The 25,781-nt window shown below is 48.7% G+C and overlaps 1 protein-coding gene across 1 annotated transcript; it reads right to left on the reverse strand.

The window, feature by feature from the left end:
* Nucleotides 1-19,500: 19,500 nt before the first annotated feature.
* On the reverse strand, nucleotides 19,501-23,291 carry LOC123124928 (cytochrome P450 84A1). Its single transcript, XM_044545479.1, has 2 exons — nucleotides 22,226-23,291; nucleotides 19,501-20,505 (listed from the first exon to the last, which is right to left on the reverse strand). Exons 1-2 carry the CDS (start codon nucleotides 23,171-23,173, stop codon nucleotides 19,837-19,839), a joined length of 1,617 nt encoding a protein of 538 aa, XP_044401414.1. The 5' UTR covers nucleotides 23,174-23,291; the 3' UTR covers nucleotides 19,501-19,836.
* Between the last annotated feature and the right edge of the window lie 2,490 nt (nucleotides 23,292-25,781).

A 25,781-nucleotide genomic window follows, 5' to 3' on the forward strand; every position in this document is an offset into this window, starting at 1 on the left:
GAATCCCATGATCCAAAGTTGCCCTAGCAGTACTCCACTAATTATCTATGACCTAATGATAACCATTCTCCCTACTTGCTTATTTTCCGAAAATGATAACCAACAAACGTTTGCTGGGAACATTCTCGCAGCGAACGTGTTGGTTGCCATTCGATATCCTAGCACGAATCGCGATGCAAGGCTGCCACCGTGTAAGTTTTCAGAGTAATTCGTTGTAACCAGCCTCTTGACAAACGTCCGCTCTTTTATTCTCCCGACAAGAAAATCATGGAAAGGTGCGTGGGTGGTGACTCGATTTCATGACCTACTGAATGAAGGAGGGCGAGCTTACCAGGATTGTCAACAAATGTGGTCAAATTTGCTATTGTTTGGAAGCTAAAATGTTTTGAATTTGATTTTTCATGTTGAAAATTTTGGCCATTTTTTTTTGGAAATTCCAAAAAATGCCCATCTTTGAAAGAACAAAAAATTCCTAATTTTTTGCCAAGTGCCCTCCAAAAAGTTGCCCTGTTTTTCGGAGAATAAATTTTCTAAACTTGCCATGTGCGTTTTTATATTTTTGGCACGTGCCCATTACAAAATCCCAAAGTTGCATGCTTTTATAGTAGCATAGCAATTTCATTATTTAGACAATTAGTCCACGAATTTTTTTACGAGTTACACCATGATAGTTTTATTGTAGATACCATGACAATTTAATTATTTAGACAATGGTCGTTTTTGTAGGTAGTATGACAATTTCATTTTTTTAGACCATGGCAATTTTATCATGTACACCTTGGTAGTTTTGTCAGTTAGACCTTGGCAATTTTACGAATTGGACCATGGCAATTTCATTATTTACACCATGACAATTGTATTAATTAGACCATGTCAATTTTATTAATTAGATTCTTCACAATTTTCCATGCCTTTTACAAAGTTTTTTTTCATCTTTGGACCATGGCAATTTTATTGGACTTATGTAGATAAAACATTTGTTAATCTGTTGATGTTGAACTTGCCATCGGACCAATTTTGTCGTTTTTAAAAATAGAGCATGGCAATTTTAGTTTTTGTAGATATGTGTCACATTTGTTTTAAAATATACCATGGTTAAATTTCAAATTAGAGGATGGTAGATTTATAAAGTATAGCATGACAATTGTAAATTCTTGTGTCTCTGCCTTTTATGCATCGGATTTTTTATCTCTTATGGCATTTTATTTTTAAAAAAGAGCTAATTGGGCCTACCCCGTTTATTCCTGGCTGCTTCATGGGCCAGCTGAGGGTTCACGTTGACAACCGTTGTAGCGAACGTCAAAAAGGCATCACGATGATTCGCTTGATCGCTCCTCCTGGAATGAACGAATCATTTGCCCAGTTCCTCCCAGAGCTGACGATCGCAAGCTATCGGGGACCTTATTTTTCTACTTCGTTCACCCTATTTGTTGATCCCAATACTACCTCTGTTCTGGTTTATTGGTCCTCTTCATATTTTGTGTTACATAGATTTACCTAACAAAATATTAACGCATGCCACCAAAAATTATATCTCGGACTCATATTTAAACATAATTTCTGATAATACTATTTTTTATGCATAACTTATATTTTATTAGGTAAAATCATGGTCAAAATATGATACTAATTAAAAGAAGGACCAATAAATCAGGACGGAGGTAGTACTAGACAATGTGACTCAACAACTCACAGTGATCAATAGCGTAAACCACGGTGAAACATCTGGCAGCTGGACACCGGGAGGCCATATTCTGTCAAACATCCCCCCTCAACATGTACACTGACCAATAACTCTCTTTTTTTAGGCCACTGACCAATAACTCAATGCTCATAACAAAATTGATTTCTTAATTAACTTAGGGCTAACTTATGGGGAAAGTAAAAAAAAAGTTATGTTTTTGGTTAGTGCGTCTTTATTATATTGCCTACCGACTAGCTGGACAGTTGGTGGAGTTGGGGGGATCTAGTACCGAGAATTACATTAGATATAGCTAGTTAACCTGGCCAAGTGAGAAGACAAGTGAGAAGATTGTGAAGGCGATGCGCAAGGAGCACACTCATTTTCACTCTACTTTTGGAATTGGCTGATTATAAATTAGTGTACATATGATGAAATGGTCACCTCAACGGAGCCTTTGCACCAATGGGACAAACACCCTTATATCAATATGACCACTCAAGTTGAAGCCGATCAATAATCATGTGGCCTCAGTCGCGTCAACACCAACTTTCTGATAATATTTTTACTGTATGCAAATATGGGCGTCGCCGTTTCGTCAGGATTAGATCATCATTCTCATGTAGCTACTAGATTACTCAAAGGATCATGCCTAATTCTTGCACGCGTCATATTCCATTTTATAAATATAAGCTTACATGGAAAAGATCATGATACATGGGTTGTATTACAGTTGAAGGTCAAATAGGAACTATCCACTAGCTGACCAGTCTTTAAGAAAGATAGCTACGACTCCACTAGCTACTGATTCATCAAAGGATTCAGTGTGGTAGGTCCTATAAGGTAAAAAACTCTTGGGATTATTCTTTGCAGAAAAAAAATTCAAATCTATTGTTATAGCAACTTAGGTATATGTTTCAAAGCTTACCTTACTGTTTTACGGCCGTGGCTAAAATATCTATCCTTGTCTGGATTATTGCAAGTTTTTGGCATGCCGATGCTTCATTGGCAACTCTAGTTCATCTTTCTGACCAATGTTAGCTAAATCACAGGCAAGCAAAAAGTGGTGCCATAGGATTTCTGGGAAAGTGGGACTATTATGATTATTTTGTACTACCTCTATCCAGGTTTGATAGGCGGGCACAATTTCTTTTAATTTGACCGACAAAATGTGTGTAGTATGCTCTTCATTCGATGAATTTAGTGATATATTTCAAGTGATACATAACATACATTTCGCTAGTTTAGTTGAAGACCTAGATATCCTTGGGAGAGGATTTATGGCACACAAGTGCGGGGCACGCATATGTTCCTGGTGTCCGCTTTTTATTTTGACTTCCGATTTTCAAAAATTTATATCTTTTAAACAAAAATTCAAATTAAGTTTTGTTTTTATATTCGTGTTACTCATGACCCGTGCTTTTAAATACAATCCATTTGAATATATTTTTGACAACTTTTAAAAATATATGATAAGTTTCATTGTTGAAACTTAGTAGTATGAGCGATCGATAAAAGTCAATTATTTTGTGTCTACAACCAACACAAAAAAATGCTTGAAATTACATCTCTAAAACTAGTTGAAACATGTGAGTTTTAGATGCAAAAATCATAACTTTCATCGTTGAAACTTAAAACTTTTTGAGCATTTCCTATTTTACTGTGCGGCCTCGTGAGGGATTAAACTACTGCCCGAATCACAAGGCAAGACGAGCGGGCGACATGACTTAGCAGGTGAGTACCCCTGCGCATTTCCGAGATATCCTTGTGCGTCTTACGAACTTGGATATTCTTAGACTGAAAGCAAGGGGATCAAATAATAAAAATGAATACCTAGGACTTCACAAACAGAAAGACGATATAGAATACCACGACTTTGGAGATTTTTTTTTCGAAACCAAGGCATAAGATTTGACTCATCTAATAAATAAGGAGATAATAGTGTTTAGAGTTTTACAGGACACCCATACAAGCGACATGACAATTACTCATACAAAATGATAGTCCCTAGTTTCTTTGCGCCGGCAGTAACCCATAACTTTGCCTCTTCAAGGATTGTTTGGAGGAGAATAGGCGGTGGTGCATTTTTTTGCCGAAATACCCTAGCATTTCGCTCGTTTCAAACGGTCCAAGAGGTGAGCATGATGAGAGAGGTCATTGTCGTGGTTCTAAGCCTGACAGTAGAGTGCGGGGTAGGTATGGAGAGGCAAGGTCCTAGCTATGGGGAGGTTGTAAACACAAGAGATGTACGAGTTCAGGCCCTTCTCGGAAGAAGTAAAAGCCCTACGTCTCGGAGCCCAGAGGCGGTCGAGTGGATTATGAGTATATGAGTTACAAGGTGCCGAACCCCTCTACCTGTGGTGGGGGGTGGCTTATATAGAGTGCGCCAGGACCCCAGCCATCCCACGTAGGAGAGGGTTTAAGGTGAGTTAAGTCTGGGGCGTTACTGGTAACGCCCCACATAAAGTGTCTTTACTATCATAAAGTCTACTTAATTACAGGCCGTTGCAGTGCAGAGTGCCTCTTGACCTTCTTGTGGTCGAGTGAGTCTTCGTGGTCGAGTCCTTCAAGTCAGTCGAGTGAGTCCCTCGTTGGTCGACTGGAAGGTGACCTCCTCTAAGGGTGTCCTTGGGCAGGGTACTTAGATCAGGTCTGTGACCTACATGACCCCATCATTAGCCCCCGAATGGATTGAGGCTTCGAGTGAGGAAGGAGTTGATGTTGTTTCCGATTAACCTTTGCACACTGATCGTGCGTTGTTCTGGACCAAAGAATCTCTTCGTCGATAGTGAGCAACTTGTCTTCGGTCGACTCGATCCATTCTCTTCTTTCGTCGAGTGATCTTTCGGGCTTCGACGATCTCCGAGCGACGGATCGCAGGAAACCCCGCGTCTGACAGACCGATCTGCCGTCGCGGATTCCGCGGGATGCGAAATTTGGGGAAGCGCGCGAAGCGGAGCGGACCGCGGCGTTTGGATGGGACGGGACAGAGACGCCTCGATCTCCGCGCCACTTTCTTCGCCACGTATCCCGCCTGCATAACTGTTCCTGGATATGATTAGATCGACCGGGCCCACCTGTCATCCACTCGGAAGGGACCTTATAAATGCGCCCGGCGAGGGTTTTTGTACTGTGCCTCAGCATTCTCCCTCTCTGCTTCCTTCGTCTCCGCCCAGCGCGCTCGCTCTCGCCTCCGCACAACTTCCCCTCGCGCGTCTCACCGGCAACCATGGCCAAGGTAAAGACGGCGGCGCTGGAACGCGCGAAGAAGGCGTCGGCGACGGAGAAGGCGAAGGGGAGATCCACCAGCCGCGGCGGGTCTTCGTCCAGATCCCGCCTGCCGAAGGGCTGGGTCCAAGGAGATTGGATCCAGTCGACCATCACAGAGAAAGATCTCCTCGACATGGCCAACGAGGGCTTGATCCCCCATGGAGCTGCGAGGCTTCCGGGGAAGGAGTGGCAGCCCCAGCCAGAAGAGGGTGAGTGCGTGCTCTTGGCCACCCATGTTGATCATGGATTTTCTTTGTCGCCGAGTATTTTCTTCCGTGGCTTCTTGAACTTCTTTGGAGCGCAGCTCCACCACTTTACCCCAAATTCTATCGCCTATCTTGCTGCGTTCGTGTCCATGTGTGAGGGTTTTCTGGGCTGTCGACCGCACTGGGGCTTGTTCAAGCATATATTCACGTGTCGCTCTCAGACCGTGAAGAAGGCGAGCCCAGGCGACAAAAGAACCCGAGTCGTCCAAATGTGTGGGGGCCTGGGGATCCAGGTGAGGAATAAGAGCACCTTCCCGCCCATGACCTTTCCCGAGTCAGTCAGAGGCTGGCAGTCGACCTGGTTCTACTGCCAGGACCAGTCGACGCCGGGGCAGTCGAGTGGACTCCCTCAGTTTACCATGGACCGAGTGAACAAGCCCTCCTCTCTGAAGTTGATCCCGGAGGAGAAAGCTGACGTGAAGATGTTGATGGAGCGCGTGGTGCAGTTGGTTCGGGAGGGAGTGACGGGCATGGATCTCCTGGAGGTCTTCCTTAGGTGTCGTATCCAGCCTCTTCAGTTCCGGAGCCACTGCATGTGGTTGTACTGTGGGACTGAAGACGAGACTCGAGTCCATCCAGAAGCAGTCAACGATGTCACTCTGGAAAGATGGATGGCCGCCGTTACCGGAAACAAGGATAACCCACGCGGAGCCAGAAGGATTCCTCCACTCGACCACAACAGCGATCCAAACAAGGTATGTCTGCTCTGCTCTCCACTGTGTTCTTGTCATATTCGTTTCTGTTTATCCTGCCGACTGGTCGATTGATCCTTGTCTTGATATCTACCAGGCCCTCACCGAGCTGTACTCGATGCCCAATGGGGCACAAGCTCCGACTGAGGAGGGTGAGGTGAGTGGGGGCGAGAGCCAGGAGGAGGAGGAATGGGACTCGGACGTTGCTGAGGATGATGATGACGATGATGATGATGACGGTGATGAAGATGACGTTGAAGACGAGGAAGAAGAGGAGGAGGAGGTCGTACCACCGCGCTCAGAAAGGCGGTCGAAGCTTGTCCACGACCCTTCGACTGAACGTGGCAAGGGGGTTGCGACCGTTGCTCAGTCGACCAAGCGCCCTCGGACCACCTCTCCGGTACCGACTGAAAAGGCGCCGAAGCAGCCCAAGGCGGCCCCATCGAAGCTGACCAAGCTCCTGCCGAAGATGAAGGTGTCCATCCCCACCATATCAGGGTAATCGTGCTGCTTAAGTCTTCTTATTTTGTGTGAACTTTGTCTCTGGTTAACGCTGAAGTTAGTCGACTGATTCTTTAGAGTTGCAGTGCTGCTACTTCTGAGACCTCAGCCCGGGCTGATGACCATGAGATGGAGGACGCAGCAACTTCAAAACCAGGTACTATATTCTTAACGCCGTTTTTAGTCGACTGACTCACGATCTCTGATCCTGATTCTTCTCTGTAGCTCCACCCAATGCTGTTATCAATCTCCCTGATGATGATGAGGATGAGGAACCGCTGAAGCGCAGAAGGAGTAGGAAAGCGTCCGCCAGCAGGGTGCCCCAGGATGTGACGGCGCCTGAGATTCTGATTGCGGAGGAGGAGAACACCACTCGACACACGGTGTCCTTCGCAAATCCACTGACGAGTGCTCAGCAGCCCTCCCTCTTCACGACGCACCACGTCCCAGAGGACCAAGCTGGCGCGGCGAAGGAGGCGATACGTCAGGCAGGAATCATGATGGAGCAGTTGAAGACCATCCGGGATGCGAGCCAGGCGGCTTATGACGCCAGTTCTGCCCTCCAAAGCAATGTTCAGGTCAGTCGACCACCGTTTGTTCTGTTAGGATATGCTACCAAAAACTTTTCCTTTCCAGAATTTATAATAGTCACACACTGGGTGTGTCGATTAAACTCCGTGTTAGCGGGGGCACGCTGAGTGCACCCGCTGGGTGTAGTCCCCAAGGCTAAGGTCGACTGCTGGCAGTCGGCCTTAGGCTTTATAATTTCAGCCTTTCTGTCATTCGACCAAGTCGACTGGATTTCGCAATCCGGTCGACTGGTCGACTCTGTCTTTAATAGGATTAGTGGGGGCACGCTGAGTGCACCCACTGGGTGTAGTCTCCAAGGCTAAGGTCGACTGCTGGCAGTCGGCCTTAGGCTTTATGATGTCGATCTTTCTGTCAGTTGACTATGTCGACTGGATTTCACAAACCGGTGGGGGCATGCTGAGTGCACCCACTGGGTGTAGTCCCCGAGACTGTGGTCGACTGCTTGCAGTCGATTACAGTCTTAAAGAATACATCCCCCCCTTTTTTTTGAGGTCGACTGGTCGACTTTATCTTCAACAGGATTAGTGGGGGCACGCTGAGTGCACCCACTGGGTGTAGTCCCCGAGACTACGGTCGAATGCTTGTATTCGGCTGTAGTCTTAGAAACGTGTGATTTTTCCTTTTTCACTCGGAAGTGAATTATATTTGACATTTAGTCGATTGGTTCTTCGCAGAACTCCTGTGATCTTGTGGCTCGCTACTCTGAGCTGGAAAACAAGCACACTCAACTCGAGCTGAGCTTGAAGCTGGTTCAGGAGAAGCTGACGAAGGCAAAGGAGGAGACCGAAGGTATGTTTGGTGAGACCCTGACGACTGCTTTTCCCCTTGCTTGTTTCAAAATCTGATCTTGCTGTAACTTGCAGGTAAGGTAAGGGAGGCCCAACAGAAGAAAGACCTCGAACTAGCTGAGAAGATCAAGCTTGCTGACGAGAAGTTAGCTTCAGTCACCAAGCTTGAACAAGACAATACCAATCTGAAAGCTGCTCTTGGGATCGCCAACAAGGAGGTCAGTCGACTGAAAACTGATAAAGCTGCCCTGACCGACCAAGTCAGTAAGTTGACTGGGAAGAAAAATGATCTGGAGGCCTTCCTGAGTGGTCTTGCCAAGAAGCTGTTTCTTATGCTTGAAGGTAAACCTCTATGCTCGGCAAACATTTCCAATCGTGGTTTTTCCATTCGACCATCCCCTTGACTCAGTGATCATCCTTGCAGAATTTTGCCAAAACTTTGAAGAAGAAACTAGCCGGCTGGAGCCAAACCTCGACCCCGTCAATTCTCCGGTGAACGACGAAGTTGCCATGGATGTTTTCCGACTGGAGTCTCGTGTTGCAGCTGTCGTGGACTATCTCGCAAGGCTGAAGGCCGCCACATCTCGCATCGACTCGACGCTCTGGCCTGGGGAGACACTTCAGAATGACCTTGAGTCGCTGATGGCTCGCTTGAACACGATCCCTGGTCGAGTGCAGGAATGGAAGAAGTCCTCGGCTCGGTGCGGTGCAGATGTTGCTCTGTGTCTGGCCCGAGTCCACTGCAAAGATGCGCGAGAAGAGAAGCTGGCGGCCCTCCGGGTGGCCAACACCAAGAAACACGACTTCAGGTCCTTTATGGAAACTTTCCTTGCGGCTGCCACTCGGATCGCCGACGGAATTGACCTTGATGAGTTTGTTGCACCTTCCAGCCCTCCACAGGAGGGGTAAAAAACTTCTTCTAGCTCGACGCTTTAAATTTGCCTCGGTATGCCGAGTGGAATTGTAACCGATAAACCTTAACGGGCTTAACGCCTGAGCACTTTCGGTTCCTTTAGATATCGATTCAAACTTGAATTTGGTGCTTGAATATGATTGCTTTTGGCTCGAAATGTCTTTTGCAGGTTCAAAGCAAGGCGCCTTTACTGCAATCGACTTATTCTTTAGTCCACTTAGGCGAGCACTGGGCTGCGGCTAAGCCTCCGAGTGGAAGCCCGGCTTACCACTCGGTAGGATTTTTATAACTTAGGCGAGCACTGGGCTGCAGCTAAGCCTCCGAGTGAGAGGTTTACTCTTCACTCGGTAGGATTTTTATATCTTAGACTAGCACTGGGCTGCAGCTAAGCCCCCAAGTGAGAGGTTTGCTCTTCACTCGGTAGGATTTTGTTAACTTAGGCTAGCACTGGGCTGCAGCTAAGCCTCCGAGTGAGAGGTTTGCTCTTCACTCGGTAGGATTTTGATAACTTAGGCTAGCACTGGGCTGCAGCTAAGCCTCCGAGTGAGAGGTTTGCTCTTCACTCGGTAGGATTTTGATAACTTAGGCTAGCATTGGGCTGCAGCTAAGCCTCCGAGTGAGAGGTTTGCTCTTCACTTGGTAGGATTTTGATAACTTAGGCTAGTGCTTGGACTGCAGCTAAGCCTCCGAGTGAGAGGTTTGCTCTCCACTCGGTAGGATTTTGTTAACTTAGGCTAGCACTGGGCTGCAGCTAAGCCTCCGAGTGAGAGGTTTGCTCTTCACTCGGTAGGATTTTGATAACTTAGGCTAGCACTGGGCTGCAGCTAAGCCTCCGAGTGAGAGGTTTGCTCTTCACTCGGTAGGACTTTGATAACTTAGGCTAGCACTGGGCTGCAACTAAGCCTCCGAGTGAGAGGTTTGCTCTTCACTTGGTAGGATTTTGATAACTTAGGCTAGTGCTTGGACTGCAGCTAAGCCTCCGAGTGAGAGGTTTGCTCTCCACTCGGTAGGATTTTGATAACTTAGGCAAGTACTTGGACTGCAGCTAAGCCTCCGAGTAGAAGTCCGGCTTACCACTCGGTAGGATTTTTATATCTTAGGCGAGTGCTTGGACTGCAGCTAAGCCCCCGAGTGAGAGGTTTGCTCTTCACTCGATAGGATTTTTACAAACTTAGGCGAGTGCTTGGACTGCAGCTAAGCCTCCGAGTGAGAGGTTTGCTCTCCACTCGGTAGGATTTTGATAACTTAGGCAAGTACTTGGACTGCAGCTAAGCCTCCGAGTGGAAGTCCGGCTTACCACTCGGTAGGATTTTTATATCTTAGGCGAGTGCTTGGACTGCAGCTAAGCCCCCGAGTGAGAGGTTTGCTCTTCACTCGGTAGGATTTTTAAAAACTTAGGCGAGTGCTTGGACTGCAGCTAAGCCCCCGAGTGAGAGGCTTGCTCTTCACTCGGTAGGATTTTTTACAACTTAGGCGAGCACAGGGCTGCAGCTAAGCCCCCGAGTGGAAGTCTGGCTTACCACTCGGTAGGATTTCGATAACTTAGGCGAAACGGATTCGCAGCTAAGCCTCCGAGTGGGAGTCTGGCTCACCACTCGGTAGGATTTTTACAAACTTAGGCGAAACGGATTCGCGGCTAAGTCACCCACTGAGGGGGAATTTTATTGGACAAAAATAAAAAGTGACAAAAATTATGGAGGAACTATGACACTATTATTTTGAGGTCCATGAACTACAGAAGTACTTTATTGCAACTCATCCGAGTGATAAAACTTAAGTGTAAAATGGGCGGAGTAGTTCCGCGTTCCAAGCTCGGGGCTCGTCGATATTATGCTCGACGTTGTAAAGACGGTACGCCCCGTTGTGGAGAACCTTGGTGACGATGAAGGGACCTTCCCAAGAAGGAGCAAGCTTGTGTGGTTTGTGCTGATCCACTCGGAGAACTAAATCTCCTTCCTGGAAGGCTCGACCTCTCACATTTCTGGCGTGGAAACGACGCAAATCTTGTTGGTAGATGGTCGACCGGATCAGAGCCATCTCCCTTTCTTCCTCTAAAAGGTCGACTGCGTCCTGCCGCGCTTGTTCAGCTTCTGCTTCGTTGTAGATTTCAACTCGAGGAGCATTGTGGAGAAGATCACTCGGCAAGACTGCTTCAGCTCCGTAGACCAAGAAGAATGGAGTTCTTCCGGTCGACCGATTAGGTGTGGTCCGCAGCCCCCAAAGCACTGAGGGAAGTTCGTCGACCCAAGCTCCAGCTGCATGCTTGAGATCACGCATCAGTCGGGGTTTCAATCCCTTGAGAATCAGGCCATTAGCTCGCTCTGCTTGTCCATTCGACTGCGGATGGGCGACTGAAGCGTAGTCGACCCGTGTGCCTTGGGAGTTACAGAAATCTCTGAATTCCTCCGAGTCAAAGTTCGACCCATTATCCGTAATGATGCTGTGCGGGACTCCATATCTGAATATTAGTTCCCTGATGAAGCTAACAGCAGTACCGGTGTCAAGGTTCTTGATTGGTTTAGCCTCGATCCACTTGGTGAACTTGTCGACTGCCACCAGTACATGCGTGAAGCCGCTTCGTCCTGTTCTCAAAGGACCGACCATGTCCAACCCCCATACTGCGAAAGGCCAGACGAGTGGGATGGTCTTCAGAGCCGATGCAGGCTTGTGCGACATATTCGAGTAGAACTGACATCCCTCGCACTTATCCACTATCTCCTTTGCCATCTCATTCGCCTTTGGCCAGTAAAATCCGGCTCGGTATGCTTTGGCCACGATGGTCCGAGAGGACGCATGATGACCACAGGTCCCCGAGTGGATATCATTGAGGATGAGTCGACCTTCTTCTGGTGTTATGCACTTCTGACCAACTCCAGTCGCGCTTTCTCTGTATAATTGTCCTTTGATTACGGTAAAGGCCTTAGATCGACGGACGATCTGTCGAGCCTCTTCCTCATCCTCCGGAAGCTCTTTTCTCAGGATATACGCGATATATGGAACTGTCCAGTCGGGAATGACCACCAAGACCTCCATGATCAAGTCGACCACCGCTGGGACTTCAACCTCAGTCGGATCTGTGGCACTCTTGGGCTGTGGAGCTTCTTCGGTGAAAGGATCTTCTTTGACTGACGGAGTGTGTATATGCTCCAAGAACACACCACTCGGAATGGCTTCTCTCTTGGAACCTATCTTTGCTAGATCATCAGCTGCTTGATTTTTCAGTCGGGGTATATGATGGAGCTCCAACCCCTCGAACTTCTTTTCCAGCTTCCTCACTGCACTGCAGTATCCAGTCATGGCTGGGCTTCTCACGTCCCACTCCTTCATCACTTGGTTGACCACTAAATCCGAGTCGCCATAGACCATCAGGCGACGGACGCCGAGTGAAATGGCCATGCGCAATCCATATAAGAGGGCCTCATATTCTGCCTCATTGTTGGAGGAATCAAAGTGAATCTGGAGCACATATCTGAGCTTATCTCCTCTGGGGGAAACCAGGACAACCCCAGCACCGGAACCATTCAACATCTTAGAGCCATCAAAGAACATGGTCCAATGCTCCGAGTGAATTTCAGTCGGCTGCTGCTGTTCAATCCACTCGGCGAGGAAATCTGCTATTGTCTGGGACTTAATGGCTTTCTTTGCCTCAAACTTGATATCCAGGGGAAGAAGTTCAATCGCCCATTTGGCCACTCGACCAGTTGCATCTCTGTTGTGCAAATCTCTGATAGTGGGGCGTCGCTGACGACTGTGATGGAATGATCAGAGAAATAATGAGCAACCTTCTTTGTGGTCATGTATATTCCATACACAAGCTTCTGATAATGAGGATATCTCTGCTTGGATGGAGTCAAGACTTCAGACAAATAATACACTGGGCGCTGAACTTTGAGAGCTTTTCCTTCTTCTTCTCGCTCGACCGTAAGCACAGTACTGACGACTTGTCCTGTGGCTGCGATATAGAGCAAAAGAGGCTCTTTGCTGATTGGAGCAGCAAGCACCGGCTGGGTGGAGAGCAGAGCTTTTAGCTCGGCAAACGCTGCATCAGCTTCTGGAGTCCACTCGAACTTGTCTGCCTTCTTCATCAGTCGGTAAAGAGGCAATGCTTTTCACCGAGTCGTGAGATGAATCGACTTAATGCGGCCAAGCATCCAGTAAGCTTCTGGACATCGTGCACTCGCACAGGGCGTTTCATTCGGAGAATAGTGCCGATCTTCTCTGGATTAGCGTCGATTCCCCGTTCGGAAACGAGAAAACCGAGTAACTTGCCACCAGGAACTCCAAATGTGCACTTTGATGGATTGAGCTTGATATCATACCTTCTGAGGTTGGCAAATGTTTCGGCGAGATCAGCGAGCAGGTCGGAACCTTTTCGTGACTTGACAACGATATCATCCATATATGCTTCCACATTCCGACTGATTTGAGTGAGTAGACACTTCTGAATCATTCGCATAAATGTGGCTCCGGCATTCTTGAGGCCGAACGGCATGGTGATATAGCAGAAGCACCCGAATGGAGTGATGAAAGCTGTTTTTACCTCGTCGGGTCCGTACAGACGGATCTGGTGGTACCCGGAGTAGGCGTCTAGAAAAGACAGTCTCTCGCATCCCGCGGTCGAGTCAACAATTTGATCTATGCGAGGGAGAGGAAAATGATCTTTCGGGCAGGCCCGGTTGATGTGCTTGAAATCAATGCACATTCGGAGCGATTTGTCCTTCTTAGGAACCATGACGACATTAGCGAGCCACTCGGAGTGGTATATCTCTCGGATAAATCCTGCCGCCAACAGTCGAGCCACTTCCTCACCAATGGCTTTTCTCTTCTGGACGGCGGACCGCCGAAGATGCTCTTTGACTGGTTTTGCAGATGAGTCGACTCTTAGGCGATGCTCAGCCAGTCCCCTGGGAACACCTGGCATGTCAGCGGGCTTCCATGCAAAAATGTCCCAGTTCTCACGGAGGAACTGGATGAGCGCTTCTTCCTATTTTGGGTCGAGTGTTGTGGAGATGCGGGTCGGAGCTGCATCGGGGTCGGTCGGGTGAATGTGAACAGGCTTCGTCTCACCGGACGACTGAAATGCAGACTCTGTGGCGGGTTTCTTGGATCGCAGCAAGTCACTCGGATCTGCGTTTTGCTTGTATTCCTCGAACTCGACCGCTGTCACCTGGGAATCGGCAATCTTTGAGCCCTTCTGAAAGCACTCTTCTGCCTTTTTCCGATCACCGGTGACAGTGATCACTCCTTTGGGGCCGGGCATCTTCAATTTGAGGTACACGTAACATGGTCGAGCCATGAACCGTGCGTAAGCTGGTCTCCCCAAAATGGCATGATATGCACTCTGAAAATCCACGACCTCAAACGTCAACTTTTCTTTGCGAAAATGTTTCGAATCACCAAACACCACGTCCAAAGCTATTTGGCCGAGTGACTCGGCTTTCTTCCCTGGTATAACTCCATGAAAGCTCATGTTACTAGTGCTCAGTCGGGACATCGGAATGCCCATTCCTTTCAGTGTGTCTGCATACAACAAATTCAGCCCGCTTCCACCGTCCATCAGCACTTTTGTCAGTCGAGTGCCTTCGACAACTGGATCGACCACCAAGGCTTGCCTCCCAGGGGTGGCAATATGAGTCGGGTGATCAGATTGGTCGAATGTGATGGGTATTTGGGACCATTTCAGATAATTTGCTTTTGCTGGGGCAACCATGTTCACCTCTCGGTTAATGACTTTCAATCGACTCTTGCTTTCCACATCTGCAAAGATCATCAGAGTGGAGTTGATATGCGGATATCCTTCCTCACTGTCCTCCTTGTCTTCGGCCTTGTCCGACTCCTTCTCCTTGTCCTTAGACTGTTTTCCCTGAAACTGCTGGATCAGGAGTCGACATTGGCGAGTGGTGTGCTTCGGGTAGATGATATTCCCCTCTTCGTCTTTCTTCGTGTGGATGTGACATGGCATATCCATTACGTCGTTCCCTTCTTTATCCTTTACCTTCTTAGGGTTCCAGGATCCTTTTGGTTTCCCCTTAAACTTTCCCTGAGTCACGGCCAGAGCCTCTCCAGGAGCTGCTGGTTCAGCCTTCCGCTTTTGTTTCCGACTGGTGTTTCCCTTTTCCGACTGGGTCGGCTTGTGCTTGCCGCTTCGGAGTCGGTCTTCTTCTTCGCCGTTGGCGTACTTGGTAGCAATCTCCATCATCCGACTCAAGGTCATGTCACCGGTTCGACCAAATTTCAAACTTAATTCTCTGTTCTTGACGCCATCCTTGAAGGCGCAGACTGCCTGGTGATCAGACACATTCTCCACAGTATGGTGCAAAGTGATCCATCTCTCAATATACTCTCTGAGAGTCTCATTGGTCTTCTGCACGCAGACTTGCAACTCTGTCAGTCCAGCTGGTCGCTTGCAAGTTCCTTCAAATGTTCTGATGAACACTCGGGACAGATCTTCCCAAGTGTAAATGCTGCTAGGAGGTAATTGAGTCAACCATGCCCTGGCAGAACCTTCCAGCATGAGGGGCAAATGCTTCATGGCCACCTCGTCGTTTCCACCACCAATCTGAACTGCCACTCGGTAGTCCTCGAGCCAAGTTTCAGGCTTAGACTCACCAGTAAACTTGCTGACTCCTGTTGCCAACCTGAAATTGGAAGGGATAACTGCGGCTCTGATAGCTCTGCTGAAACATTCAGGACCAGAAACATGCACTCGACTGCTTGTGGGCGCATCTCTGTCGAGTCCACCTCGATGGGCTCTGTTCCGGTCGACCAAACCTTGCACGATAATGGACCGCGCGTCGAAGCCTGGTTCTCTGGGGTCGACTGGAACTCTTCGCCCTGTACTGAGCTGACGCCTGTCATCTTGCTGCCGAGGAGTGTAAGACCCACCCCTCGGAGGGGAATTGGGCACTCGACGCCTATCATTTCGGTCGAGTCGGTCACCATATTGGTCTCGCCGATTCTCGCGCCCTTCACGCCGCGGAGGCGATCTGGGGCTGTGAGCCGACTGAACCGTATTCGCAGCGACGGATCGACTGTGAATTCTGTTGCGCGACTGCGACACGACCGAATTCTGATCTCCTGCTGCCCGGAGCAGATCCCTGATCTGCATCAAGCCTCTGCCAGCTTCCAACTGAGAAGGCTGGATAGACTCTGCTATACGGGTCGCAGCTGCTAAATTCTGGATTGGGGTTCGATATACCTGAGTCGGCGGGAAGAGTTGACGTCGACTGTTGTCGGGAACTCGTTGCCGCGCGCGCTCGTCGAGTGCTCGCTGAAGATTCTCCAGTCGAGTGCGTTCGGCCAAGTTGGCCAAACGTGCCTCCTCCAAGACGCGAGCCTTGGGGGTTTCTCCTGCGATGGGCGTACGCAGGGCATCCACGTTCCTGCGGCGAACTTCCTCTCTTTGCAGAGAGTCGAGTGGCTCGGGCTGGTACTCTTCGTGGTCTCGTGCGGGGTCGCCTCCGTCGCCTGCTCCACCATCACGGGCGAAGCCAGGGGGACTGTGGGGCCCGTCGACCATCAGGATTTCCGCCGCTGGATCACTGCTATCGCACTCGGATGCAGTCTCTACGGAGCCAGTCGACAGATCGAACAGGCCGTAGAGAGATTCGTCGGGCTCGATTGCCGCAACATGAAAGGTGGCCGTCTGGCGAGCCACCGCGTGCCTCACCCACCGCTGAAGCCTCGACCGGCCCGAGCGCTTGCGCTGGCGGGAGACCGGGAGGGTGGACGATGGAGGAGTCGACCGATACGGGGTCGACGGTTGCCGCAGCAGAACGCCGCGGACACATGCGCGAAAATGCGTCGCACCGCGGACGGGGAGCGCATCAACGTCGAGTGGAGCCTCCTGGAGCCAGGCGGAGTCGTCGGCGATGAAGGTGAGAGCACCGAGACGGATCTCTCGACTCTCGACCAAAACTCCAGCAGCCACCATCATGAAAGTACTCGGAAGAATCGCAACTTCTCCACAAAATTGCTAAAACACCTGCCCCAAGGTGGGCGCCAACTGTCGTGGTTCTAAGCCTGACAGTAGAGTGGGGGTAGGTATGGAGAGGCAAGGTCCTAGCTATGGGGAGGTTGTAAACACAAGAGATGTACGAGTTTAGGCCCTTCTCGGAAGAAGTAAAAGCCCTACGTCTCAGAGCCCAGAGGCGGTCGAGTGGATTATGAGTATATGAGTTACAAGGTGCCGAACCCCTCTACCTGTGGTGGGGGGTGGCTTATATAGAGTGCGCCAGGACCCCAGCCATCCCACGTAGGAGAGGGTTTAAGGTGAGTTAAGTCTGGGGCGTTACTGGTAACGCCCTACATAAAGTGTCTTTACTATCATAAAGTCTACTTAATTACAGGCCGTTGCAGTGCAGAGTGCCTCTTGACCTTCTTGTGGTCGAGTGAGTCTTCGTGGTCGAGTCCTTAAAGTCAGTCTAGTGAGTCCCTCGTTGGTCGACTGGAAGGTGACCTCCTCTAAGGGTGTCCTTGGGCAGGGTACTTAGATCAGGTCTGTGACCCTACCCTAGGTACATGACCCCATCAGTCATGGCATGCCAATTCGGGTTTCGGTTATCGGTTTGCTTGTCCCATCACTCCTTGACGGATTCATCAAGATGCCTCGGGAATGTTGACATGAGGTAGCCCAACCTTCTCGATGATAGATCTCCAAAGCCTAGCGTGTATCGACACTTAAAGAAGAGGTGCGGCCCCGTTTCTTGCTCTCTCTTGCATAGTGGACAAGCGTGTATCGACACTTTGGAGATTTATGCGGACACATTAAACTTCACCAGGCTTCATGCATGCTACCACTCTATAGACTTGACCTCTCCTACCGGATCTAATTCTTGTATGGACCTACCTACACTCGTAATACAAATTCACAAATCGTGTGAATCTTTTGAACTCTAAATTCTCTGACGCGTCCTTAGAGCTGCAGGCATTCACTCAGAGGTCCCTAAAATCTGCTGAAACTACGGTCCAGTTTGTAGCTATAAAAACCATGTTGTTTCCCCACATTACGCATTGGTTCAACTACTCATGTCTTCATTCTCCACAACTTTTTGCTATTTTGACTCCCCGTTTTGGCATGCACGATATTCCTTTTTTGATATATATAAGTAGCGGAAAGTCTCCACTGAGCGATGCTTCATCCTACACATTGATGGCGGCGGATCTCGGCGGCGTGGTGCAGTGGAGACTCGGCGCCCGATGCGCGGTGATGGACTCGCGCATGAGGAGGCAGTTGTCTGGCGTCATGGTGGCGTCGATGTCAGAGTGACCTGACAAGATAGAAGCCTTAATATCTGCTCTGAAGACGGACATGTGGAAGATGGCGTCGACAACACATATGAATGCGTTAGACCAGTTTATGCCCCAGACCTGATATGTGGCTCGGCTGGGGCTTGTGGCTTTTGATGATAGGCTTAGGTGAGTGGTCCGGTTATTTGGCCCAGGTAGCACCTCTTCATCATATGGATGAAAGTAGTGACATATGTTGCCAAGATGGCGGATTCAGGCATATTGTTGTAATACTTTCTAGGTCCTCGAGAATAATCAATAAAGTGGCCGTATGCATCTCCTAGATGCAGAGGCCAGGGGTCATTCTTCTTTTCTAAAAATAATAATAATAAGTAGCGGAAAGTAATGTTGGTGTCTTTTTTTTAGAAAAGAGGTGCTTACCCAGCCTTAAACTAAGGCCCTTGCGAATTCACCAAGTCTGACGAAATACGACAAACGAAGAAGAAAAGACAGTGATACATGTTACATGCCCTTACGCGGGATCATTCCGGCGCAGTGCTAGGAAGGGGCCTAGGCTCTCGTGCTAGCAAGAGGGACGTCAAGTCGGTGGTGTCCCTTGTGTCGATCGCTGTAGCTCAGTAATGTTGGTGCCTATGCTACATAATGCGCATGTGCAGAAACTCATAACTAAATAGGATTTCTTGTGACATGTAAAAATATTATATCAAGTACATTATGTTTAGCTATGCACTATTCATTTGAATCTTGTATTTTCTGTCTAGCTCACAAATTGTCATATTAGTTGATGAGTGTTTACAAGGACAAGTATGAATTATTTCACATATGTTTGGAAAATCAGAAAAAGGAGAGATAGTATAGGTTGTGCGGGCAACTAGTTGGGGAAATTCCTTACGCAGTCATTTCTTAACCAATTCTGCCGAATTTCTTATTTGAGTACATAAGTAATGTTGTACTATTTGTTGGTATACCATCAGTTCACCCACAAATATGGAAAAGGTTGTTTTACCGGACAAACCAGATAGCTAGCTGTTCCTTACGAACTCTATTGTTGTGTTTGGTGACCAAATCATGTACTCGCAAGTCGCAAGTCACATTAATGCCTAGATTATCGCACTTAAATATCCTCCTGTACGAACTGTGGAAGGACGACTATTAAATTAAGGATTAAATTAATCTTGTCCTTGCACTACAAAACTAGCTATTTGCATTACTGTCAATTTATATTTGGCGTTAGTAAAGAATAACTAGCTATATGGAAGTATATGCATTGACAAACATAGTTGAGTAGTTGTGCGCTATTATTATATATTCCCTCCATCCCATAATATAATACAATAGCGTTTTCGACACTAGGGACGGATGTAGTATTATTTTTGTGCAAATGCACAATTATTGTTCTAAAAATCCGAAAAAGTGCCCTGTAAAATGCAGACCGACGCGCTTTGAAGTACCCAAGCAAATTGCAGAAGGGTGGAGTTCGAATCCATGCGAATTTTTCACATCGACTAATATATGACGCTTATGAGATAAGAAAAAGGAGAGGCCAATCTTTGCGATCTTAAAAAAAATTGTCATACGAAGAAATTTACAGAATCTGGGACCAACAAGTCTCAAACAATACGGTTTTATACAGTTTGTGTTCTTAGTCATAGAACACCATCATATGCTTAATCGTAACCTAAGCATGCACGCAGGTAGCATGGAGATCCACTTATTATGTTCCTCAGTACCATAATTCAAAAGACAGGAAAAAGAAGAAAAACAACAACAAAATGCAAGAGAAAACCACCAAACTCTTGCAATGGCGCCACCACCACCTCTGACCAAACAACTTCACCCTGTGCAGCCGGTAGATATCATAGATCGCACACGCAAATGTATGATATCACGCTTGACGCGTGCCGTTAATATCAACGTCAGCGACCAAGGGGCAGGTGAGCCGGGGTGTGGGCACGACGTGGAGCCTGGTAGCGCGCGGCGCAGTGAGGCCAAAGATGTCGCTCATGTCAAGCTCCGACGGCTTCATGCCGTCAGGTAGCGCCCAGCTGAATCCGTGGGCGAGCTGGCCGACGGCGAGCTCCAGAGCGTACAGGCCGAGCGCCATCCCGGGGCATGAGCGACGACCAGACCCGAACGGAAGGAACTCAAAGCAGCCGCCCTTAAAGTCAACCCCGGCAGCCTCCCCTTCCCCCGCCACGAACCGAGACGGCCGGAACGTGTCCGGATCCTTCCATGCCTTGGCGTCGCGACCGATGGCGAAGACGTTGATCATGACGCGGGAGGCTCGGGGCACGGTGTAGCCACCGACGACGCAGTCCTCGGCAGTCTCGTGGAGGAGCAGCGGGATGGGCGGGTGCAGCCGGAGCGTCTCCTTGATGACACACTTGAGGAAGGGGAGCTTGTCGAGGTCCGACTCATCCACATTCCGGTCAAGACCCACCGTGTCGGCGAGCTCCTTCTGCAATCGGCGAAGGTCGTCCGGGCTGTGCATCATCTCTGCCATTGCCCACTCGATCGCCGACGCCACCGTCTCAGTCCCACCAAACATCACATCCTGCCACACATCCACGTCAACAGGTTAGTTTATATTAAAAAAAAGATCACATAAAAAAAGAAATCACAAACAGGTGTCATACATGCGTACAGTATATAAAATATACAGTACAGTATATAGATCGCAAACAGGTGTCATGCATGCGTGCAGTAGCAGTAGAGCGTGGCATAGGTGTCCAATTTCGCACGCGTTAGTGCTGTGCCGGTCCTGAAGTTACGAGGTCGTGGTCGTTTTTCCATTTCGACGTGCACTCAACCGCAGAAGGGCCGAGGCTTAACATGATTCCTACCGTGAAAGTAAAGAAAACGAAGTGGTTGGTGCAAAGCTTAGGGAAGCCGTTGTGTTCAGAGGTTGAGGGTTTTTCACTTGGGAAGGAGACACGCACTACAACACCAAGTCGGCCGGCCGGCCAAAGCTTATCTGCGTGTGACATAAGGTGAAAAAATGACGCACCATAAAAAGTCGGATGCAGAGCCCCAATCTTGGAAACTTTCGTGCGTGATTTGGTTCTCAGCGCCTGGTTTTTCTTTGGTAGAAGTTGAAAACGATGTAGGGGCACGGTGTGTGTGTGTGTGGGCGTGAACGAACCAAGTGGGAACTGAAAAGTACAAGCAGATTACTAGCAGCCATAGCTGCATGGGCGCGGCTTCTCGCTACCTTTCAACAGTAATTCCGCCTGCACCGATCGTGATCCGGATGATCGTTCATGGTCGAGGCGTGACGGTGTTTTTCCCCCTCGAACGAAGGAACCAAAATAGGTCCCCAGGCTCCGGCAACGCCTCACATATATCTGCCAGCTCTCGGTGCTGGATCTGGCATTGGTATCTGGCCTTCGGTGCATAATAAGGTCTTAATAAAGATGGATGGGCTCGCATTCCGGTACGTAAGGAGACAAACATAACTAGTAGGGTCCAACGTACCCCATTCGCAAAAAAAAAAGTCCAACGTACCTATTGTGCGTACCTATTGTATGCATATGCTACGTCATGTGTGGTTCATGCGTCAAAGCAGCTTGCCCGTAGTGTATACGGCGCCACCTCGTTGGTTGGATCGGGCTTTCGGAAGGGAAGAAAAATGTGCACGTCACGTGTCTCTACTGCTCTGAGGTGAGGTGTCTGCCAGCTACGGCTCAGGGTGCAAAATGTTGGACGAAAGCTCAAGGGAGCAAGCTTGATCATGTGTCCTCACCTCGGGCCAACACACAACAAATAATCCGATAAAAGTTTGGATTCTGTTTGGGTTAATTTTATTTGCCAGAAATATATTAGTGCTTGCTGGAATTTCGATGAAATTTCAGCCAACATGGTAGTACCAAGTATACACAACTAGCGGATGTTTATTACACCATGTGCTGGACATTGACGCGTACATTAATCGCCATATATATTGAGATATCTGCAGGATCGTTTTTTGGTATGATATTTATTTTATTGCATGTTAGTACTTCTGGACGATCAAAACTGAAGAACAGCTCGATCGCCGTATATATCTTACTGGAGTAGGAGTGTCTTATTTAATCGTCAGATATCGCCTGCACTCGCCAGGCATTAATCAACCATTTAATTACTACGATAAATCAGGATTTCGAGTCAAAAGTAAATCGCTTGCCTTTTTTTGTCCGTTTATCTGGTGAAATATTGCGTTGGTGATCTGTTTTTTGTGCGCATATTATGGTAGTAATTGATTAGCGGAGTAAAAACGGAAGCTTCGGTTCACGTACCATGATGATGGCCTTGATGTTGTCACGCGTGAGGCGGAGCGTGTTCTGCAGCTCGTCCCCGCCGTCGCCGGCGGCCTTCTTCGGCTTTGCCTCAGGGAGGAACGCCAGCATGTCGTCCACCATGTCCGCGTCGACGTCGTCCGGGCTCTTGCCCCTCGCCATGTGCTCGTCGATGATCTTGTCGATGAACTCGTCGAGGGCGGCGCGCGCGGCGCGGAGGCGCACGTTGATGCCCTGCGGGTCCGCCCAGCTGAGCCACGGGAAGAAGTCGCCGATGTTGAACGCGCCGAACAGCTTGGAGAACTCCTGGAGGATGGCGATGAACTCGTCCTGCTTGCCGCCGTCGCCGTCCGCGGCGGCGCCAGCACCGAACGCGGCGCGGAAGATGACGTTCTTGGTAAGGTTGAATATGAGCTCGCCGAGGTTCACGGACTCGCCGCTCCGCCGAGCCACGGCGCGGACGAGCGCCGCGGATTCGTCGCGCACGGCGACCCACGTCTCCGGACGGCGCCGGCTGAAGAGCTTCATCACGCACAGCTTGCGCATCTGGCGCCAGAAGGGCCCGTAGTGCGCGAACGCCATGTCGGCACGGTCGTAGGTGAGGTAGGCGATGGCGATGGTGGCCGGCCGGTTGGAGAAGGCGCCGTCCTGCGCCTGCAGCACCTCCCGGGCGTACTCCGGCGTCGACACGGCGAAGGCATGGAGCTTGCCGAGGCGGAGGTGGAGAAGGCCGCCGTACTGCTTCGCCAGCGCCGCGAGGCCCCGGTGGGTCAGCTGGTCCATCATCGACATGTTGCCGACGACCGGCAGCTGATTCGGCCCGGGAGGAAACGGCGGCGCCTTGCCTCGCCGGCGCCGCTGCAGCACCACGAAGACCACCGAGGCGACGAACAGCCAGCTCAGTGGATCTTGGAGCCATTCCATGGCGGTCTTGGCCAAATCCACCATTGACGGATACTCGAACTAGAATCTCTAATTTGTTTTTGGCTTTTCTTGGGTGTTCGATTCGACGGTGTGGGTTTTAGGTTGATGTGTTATAACGCTCTTGGGGTAGAGCTGAGGAGAAAAATGGAGGGTGCCGGGTTTATATACAGTTTGGGCGGAGGAGTAGGTGAGATCTCCAGATTAGGTTGAGACATGTATGCTCAGCATCACATTTTTCAACGTTTCTTTCCCTTGTTTACCCTATTTATTTTGGGATCATGAGAAAGGGGTGGATTAGGAGTACAAATGGGGGTGGGAAGGGCTGGTGTATAGTAGAAAGAAGATGATTTAGACAAATTTCATTATAAATCAAACAGATGGATTTTCCTAAAGCTTGACTGTTTGCTTGCTGGTGGAATACCAAATTAAGTAGTTACTAATTATATGAGCACGGAGAGAAGGGAGTATTTATGGCCCCGTAATTTTTTTAGATTAAATTGGATCTCATTTTAGAGGTATGGAAGGTCAAAGCCAAATGCATATCTTTTCCATATATTGCATATGTCACTTGCCAGTGAGTCCTGCAATCCCGGGGCACGCACCTGCGCATCCGTCTATAGCCGTTGATCTGTGTCGTGATCTGAAAAATTGTTTCGGTGAAAATTGGCTGAAAAATATATGCAAATTTGAAACCCTCTCAATACGAGACAATATATATGTTTATCTTGTATGAATACTTCGTGCAACCGTTCTTCTACGTCCCTGTTCCTATAAGTATGGTGCATCGTCCCTTCATGTTCAATTTCTTCTTTATTCTTCAACCCCGTTCGAGCCATCCATGTTACTGATTACCTTCTTCCTTGGTCCACTTGTTCCACCTTAACTGTTCAATACTCTTCTCTTTCGCGTCCTCTTGTGTTCTTCCTTTCAATCCTTTGATCGCGTATTTCTTTTCCTTAGAATTATTTTGCTTTTCATGAGGTCAATTGAGCAGTTTGTCATGTTCAGTCGCTCCGCAAGTTCATGCCATCATTTTCCCATCACAAATTGTTGCTCTTTATGCGGACTTTTTAATTTTCTATGATACATTATGTTGTCTTTGAAATATTCATCCTTCGATTCATTTTTTTTCTTTGCAAATACCATTATGATTTTGTTCCTCCAACCGCAATGGCTTTTCTACAATTTGATTTCATTGTTACTCATGATATTTTAGGTCTTGTTCTGTTAAGTTTTTTTATATGACACTTACTTATTGTTTCTTTCGATCCTACATCCACATGGCCCCTCCACGCGCCCCATGGTCGTGTGGACCACCTGCCTGGAGGCTATGGAGGTCAGTTGGGGGTTCTCCTTCAGTGCAAGAAAGCCCCAAAAGTTCTGAACCATCCTTAAAATTTCAGACCAATCAGGATTACAAACCTCCAGATAAATTTAAGAAATGGTGAAATGATTTAGAAAACGTCAAAAAATAGGAGACACGAAATAGAGAGACCCAATCTCGGGGGAGGATCTCACCCCCAAGACCACCATAGCCATGAAACCACAGGAGCATACACCTCTCTAACAAGGGGAGAAGGCCAAGGAAGAAGATGAAGGAGGAGGCGATGAAGGAGGGGGCCCCTCTCCCTCTCCTCAGGTGGCACCATAACACCGTTGGGGACATCTCCGCCATCTCCATCTACATCACCAACAACTGTTACTCTCTTCTCATGGTGATGTGTGAGTAGTCCTCCCTATGGGCTGAGGGTATGTACTGGTAGCTATGTGATCTCTCTCTCTCTCTCTCTCTCTCTCTCTCTCTCTCTCTCTCGATCATGTCCATTTCTGATGATGATTTTCATCATGTTCTTTGCTAATGGAGTTCAACATTGTGATGTGTGCCCATCTATTCTCTTTGTGGTGAATTGAATCTTTGCTCATTCTATGAGTTTCTTTATGATTTAATCTTTTGGGAATCAATTAGATTACATGATGCATATCTAGTACAATCCGTAGAGTCTCGTAGTGACATTGGGGTAACTCTATGCATAATATATCAGGAAAACAAAGAGCATATGGGGTTGTTGTAGAATAATTTTGGGGGCTGCCTATGGTGACATTGGGGTGGTACAATAGATTAAGGGACATTTACATTTCCCCCCTAATTTCAGCCCGACCTCGAGGTGCAAAATGGGGCAAATCGAGCTCGAGGTTCTCGGGTTCTTTGTCAATGGCGGACGACGGCTTCAGAGCTCGCGGGGAATGACGCAGTAGAATGGGAACATGCAAAGGAAAAGGGGGAAACACGCAGGGGATCACGGTGGTTCTGCTGGGCAGGCCGGCAGGGTTGGGGGAGCTCTAACGACGACGAATCGGTGATGGCAACCTTCGGTGGCCAACGATGAAGATGACAACTAACTCAACGATGCGGTTCTTCCCGGCTCATGGGCGTCATCGTGTACACATGGCGGAGCTCGACGGAGCTTCTGGACATGGTTAGACGCCGTGGGAGTCAGGTGGCTATGCGAACGGCGGCGGCGCACGCGGCCTCCACACGCCCTCGTGCTTCCAGGTACGAGCTTGAAGGCGAGGACGGGCAGCGATGGTGGGCTGGACTCGCTACATGGGCCGGCTACACGTAAGGTTCTCT

Source organism: Triticum aestivum, chromosome 1B, assembly GCF_018294505.1.
Source record: "Triticum aestivum cultivar Chinese Spring chromosome 1B, IWGSC CS RefSeq v2.1, whole genome shotgun sequence".
In the NCBI taxonomy this organism is placed as follows: domain Eukaryota; kingdom Viridiplantae; phylum Streptophyta; class Magnoliopsida; order Poales; family Poaceae; genus Triticum; species Triticum aestivum.

Coding starts and splice junctions, on each gene's coding strand:
- LOC123124928 (XM_044545479.1), bottom strand. CDS start 23,173: ATGGTGGATTTGGCCAAGACCGCCATGGAATGGCTCCAAGATCCACTG. Junction 20,506..22,225: donor ACATCAAGGCCATCATCATG/GTACGTGAACCG, acceptor GATGTGTGGCAG/GATGTGATGTTTGGTGGGAC.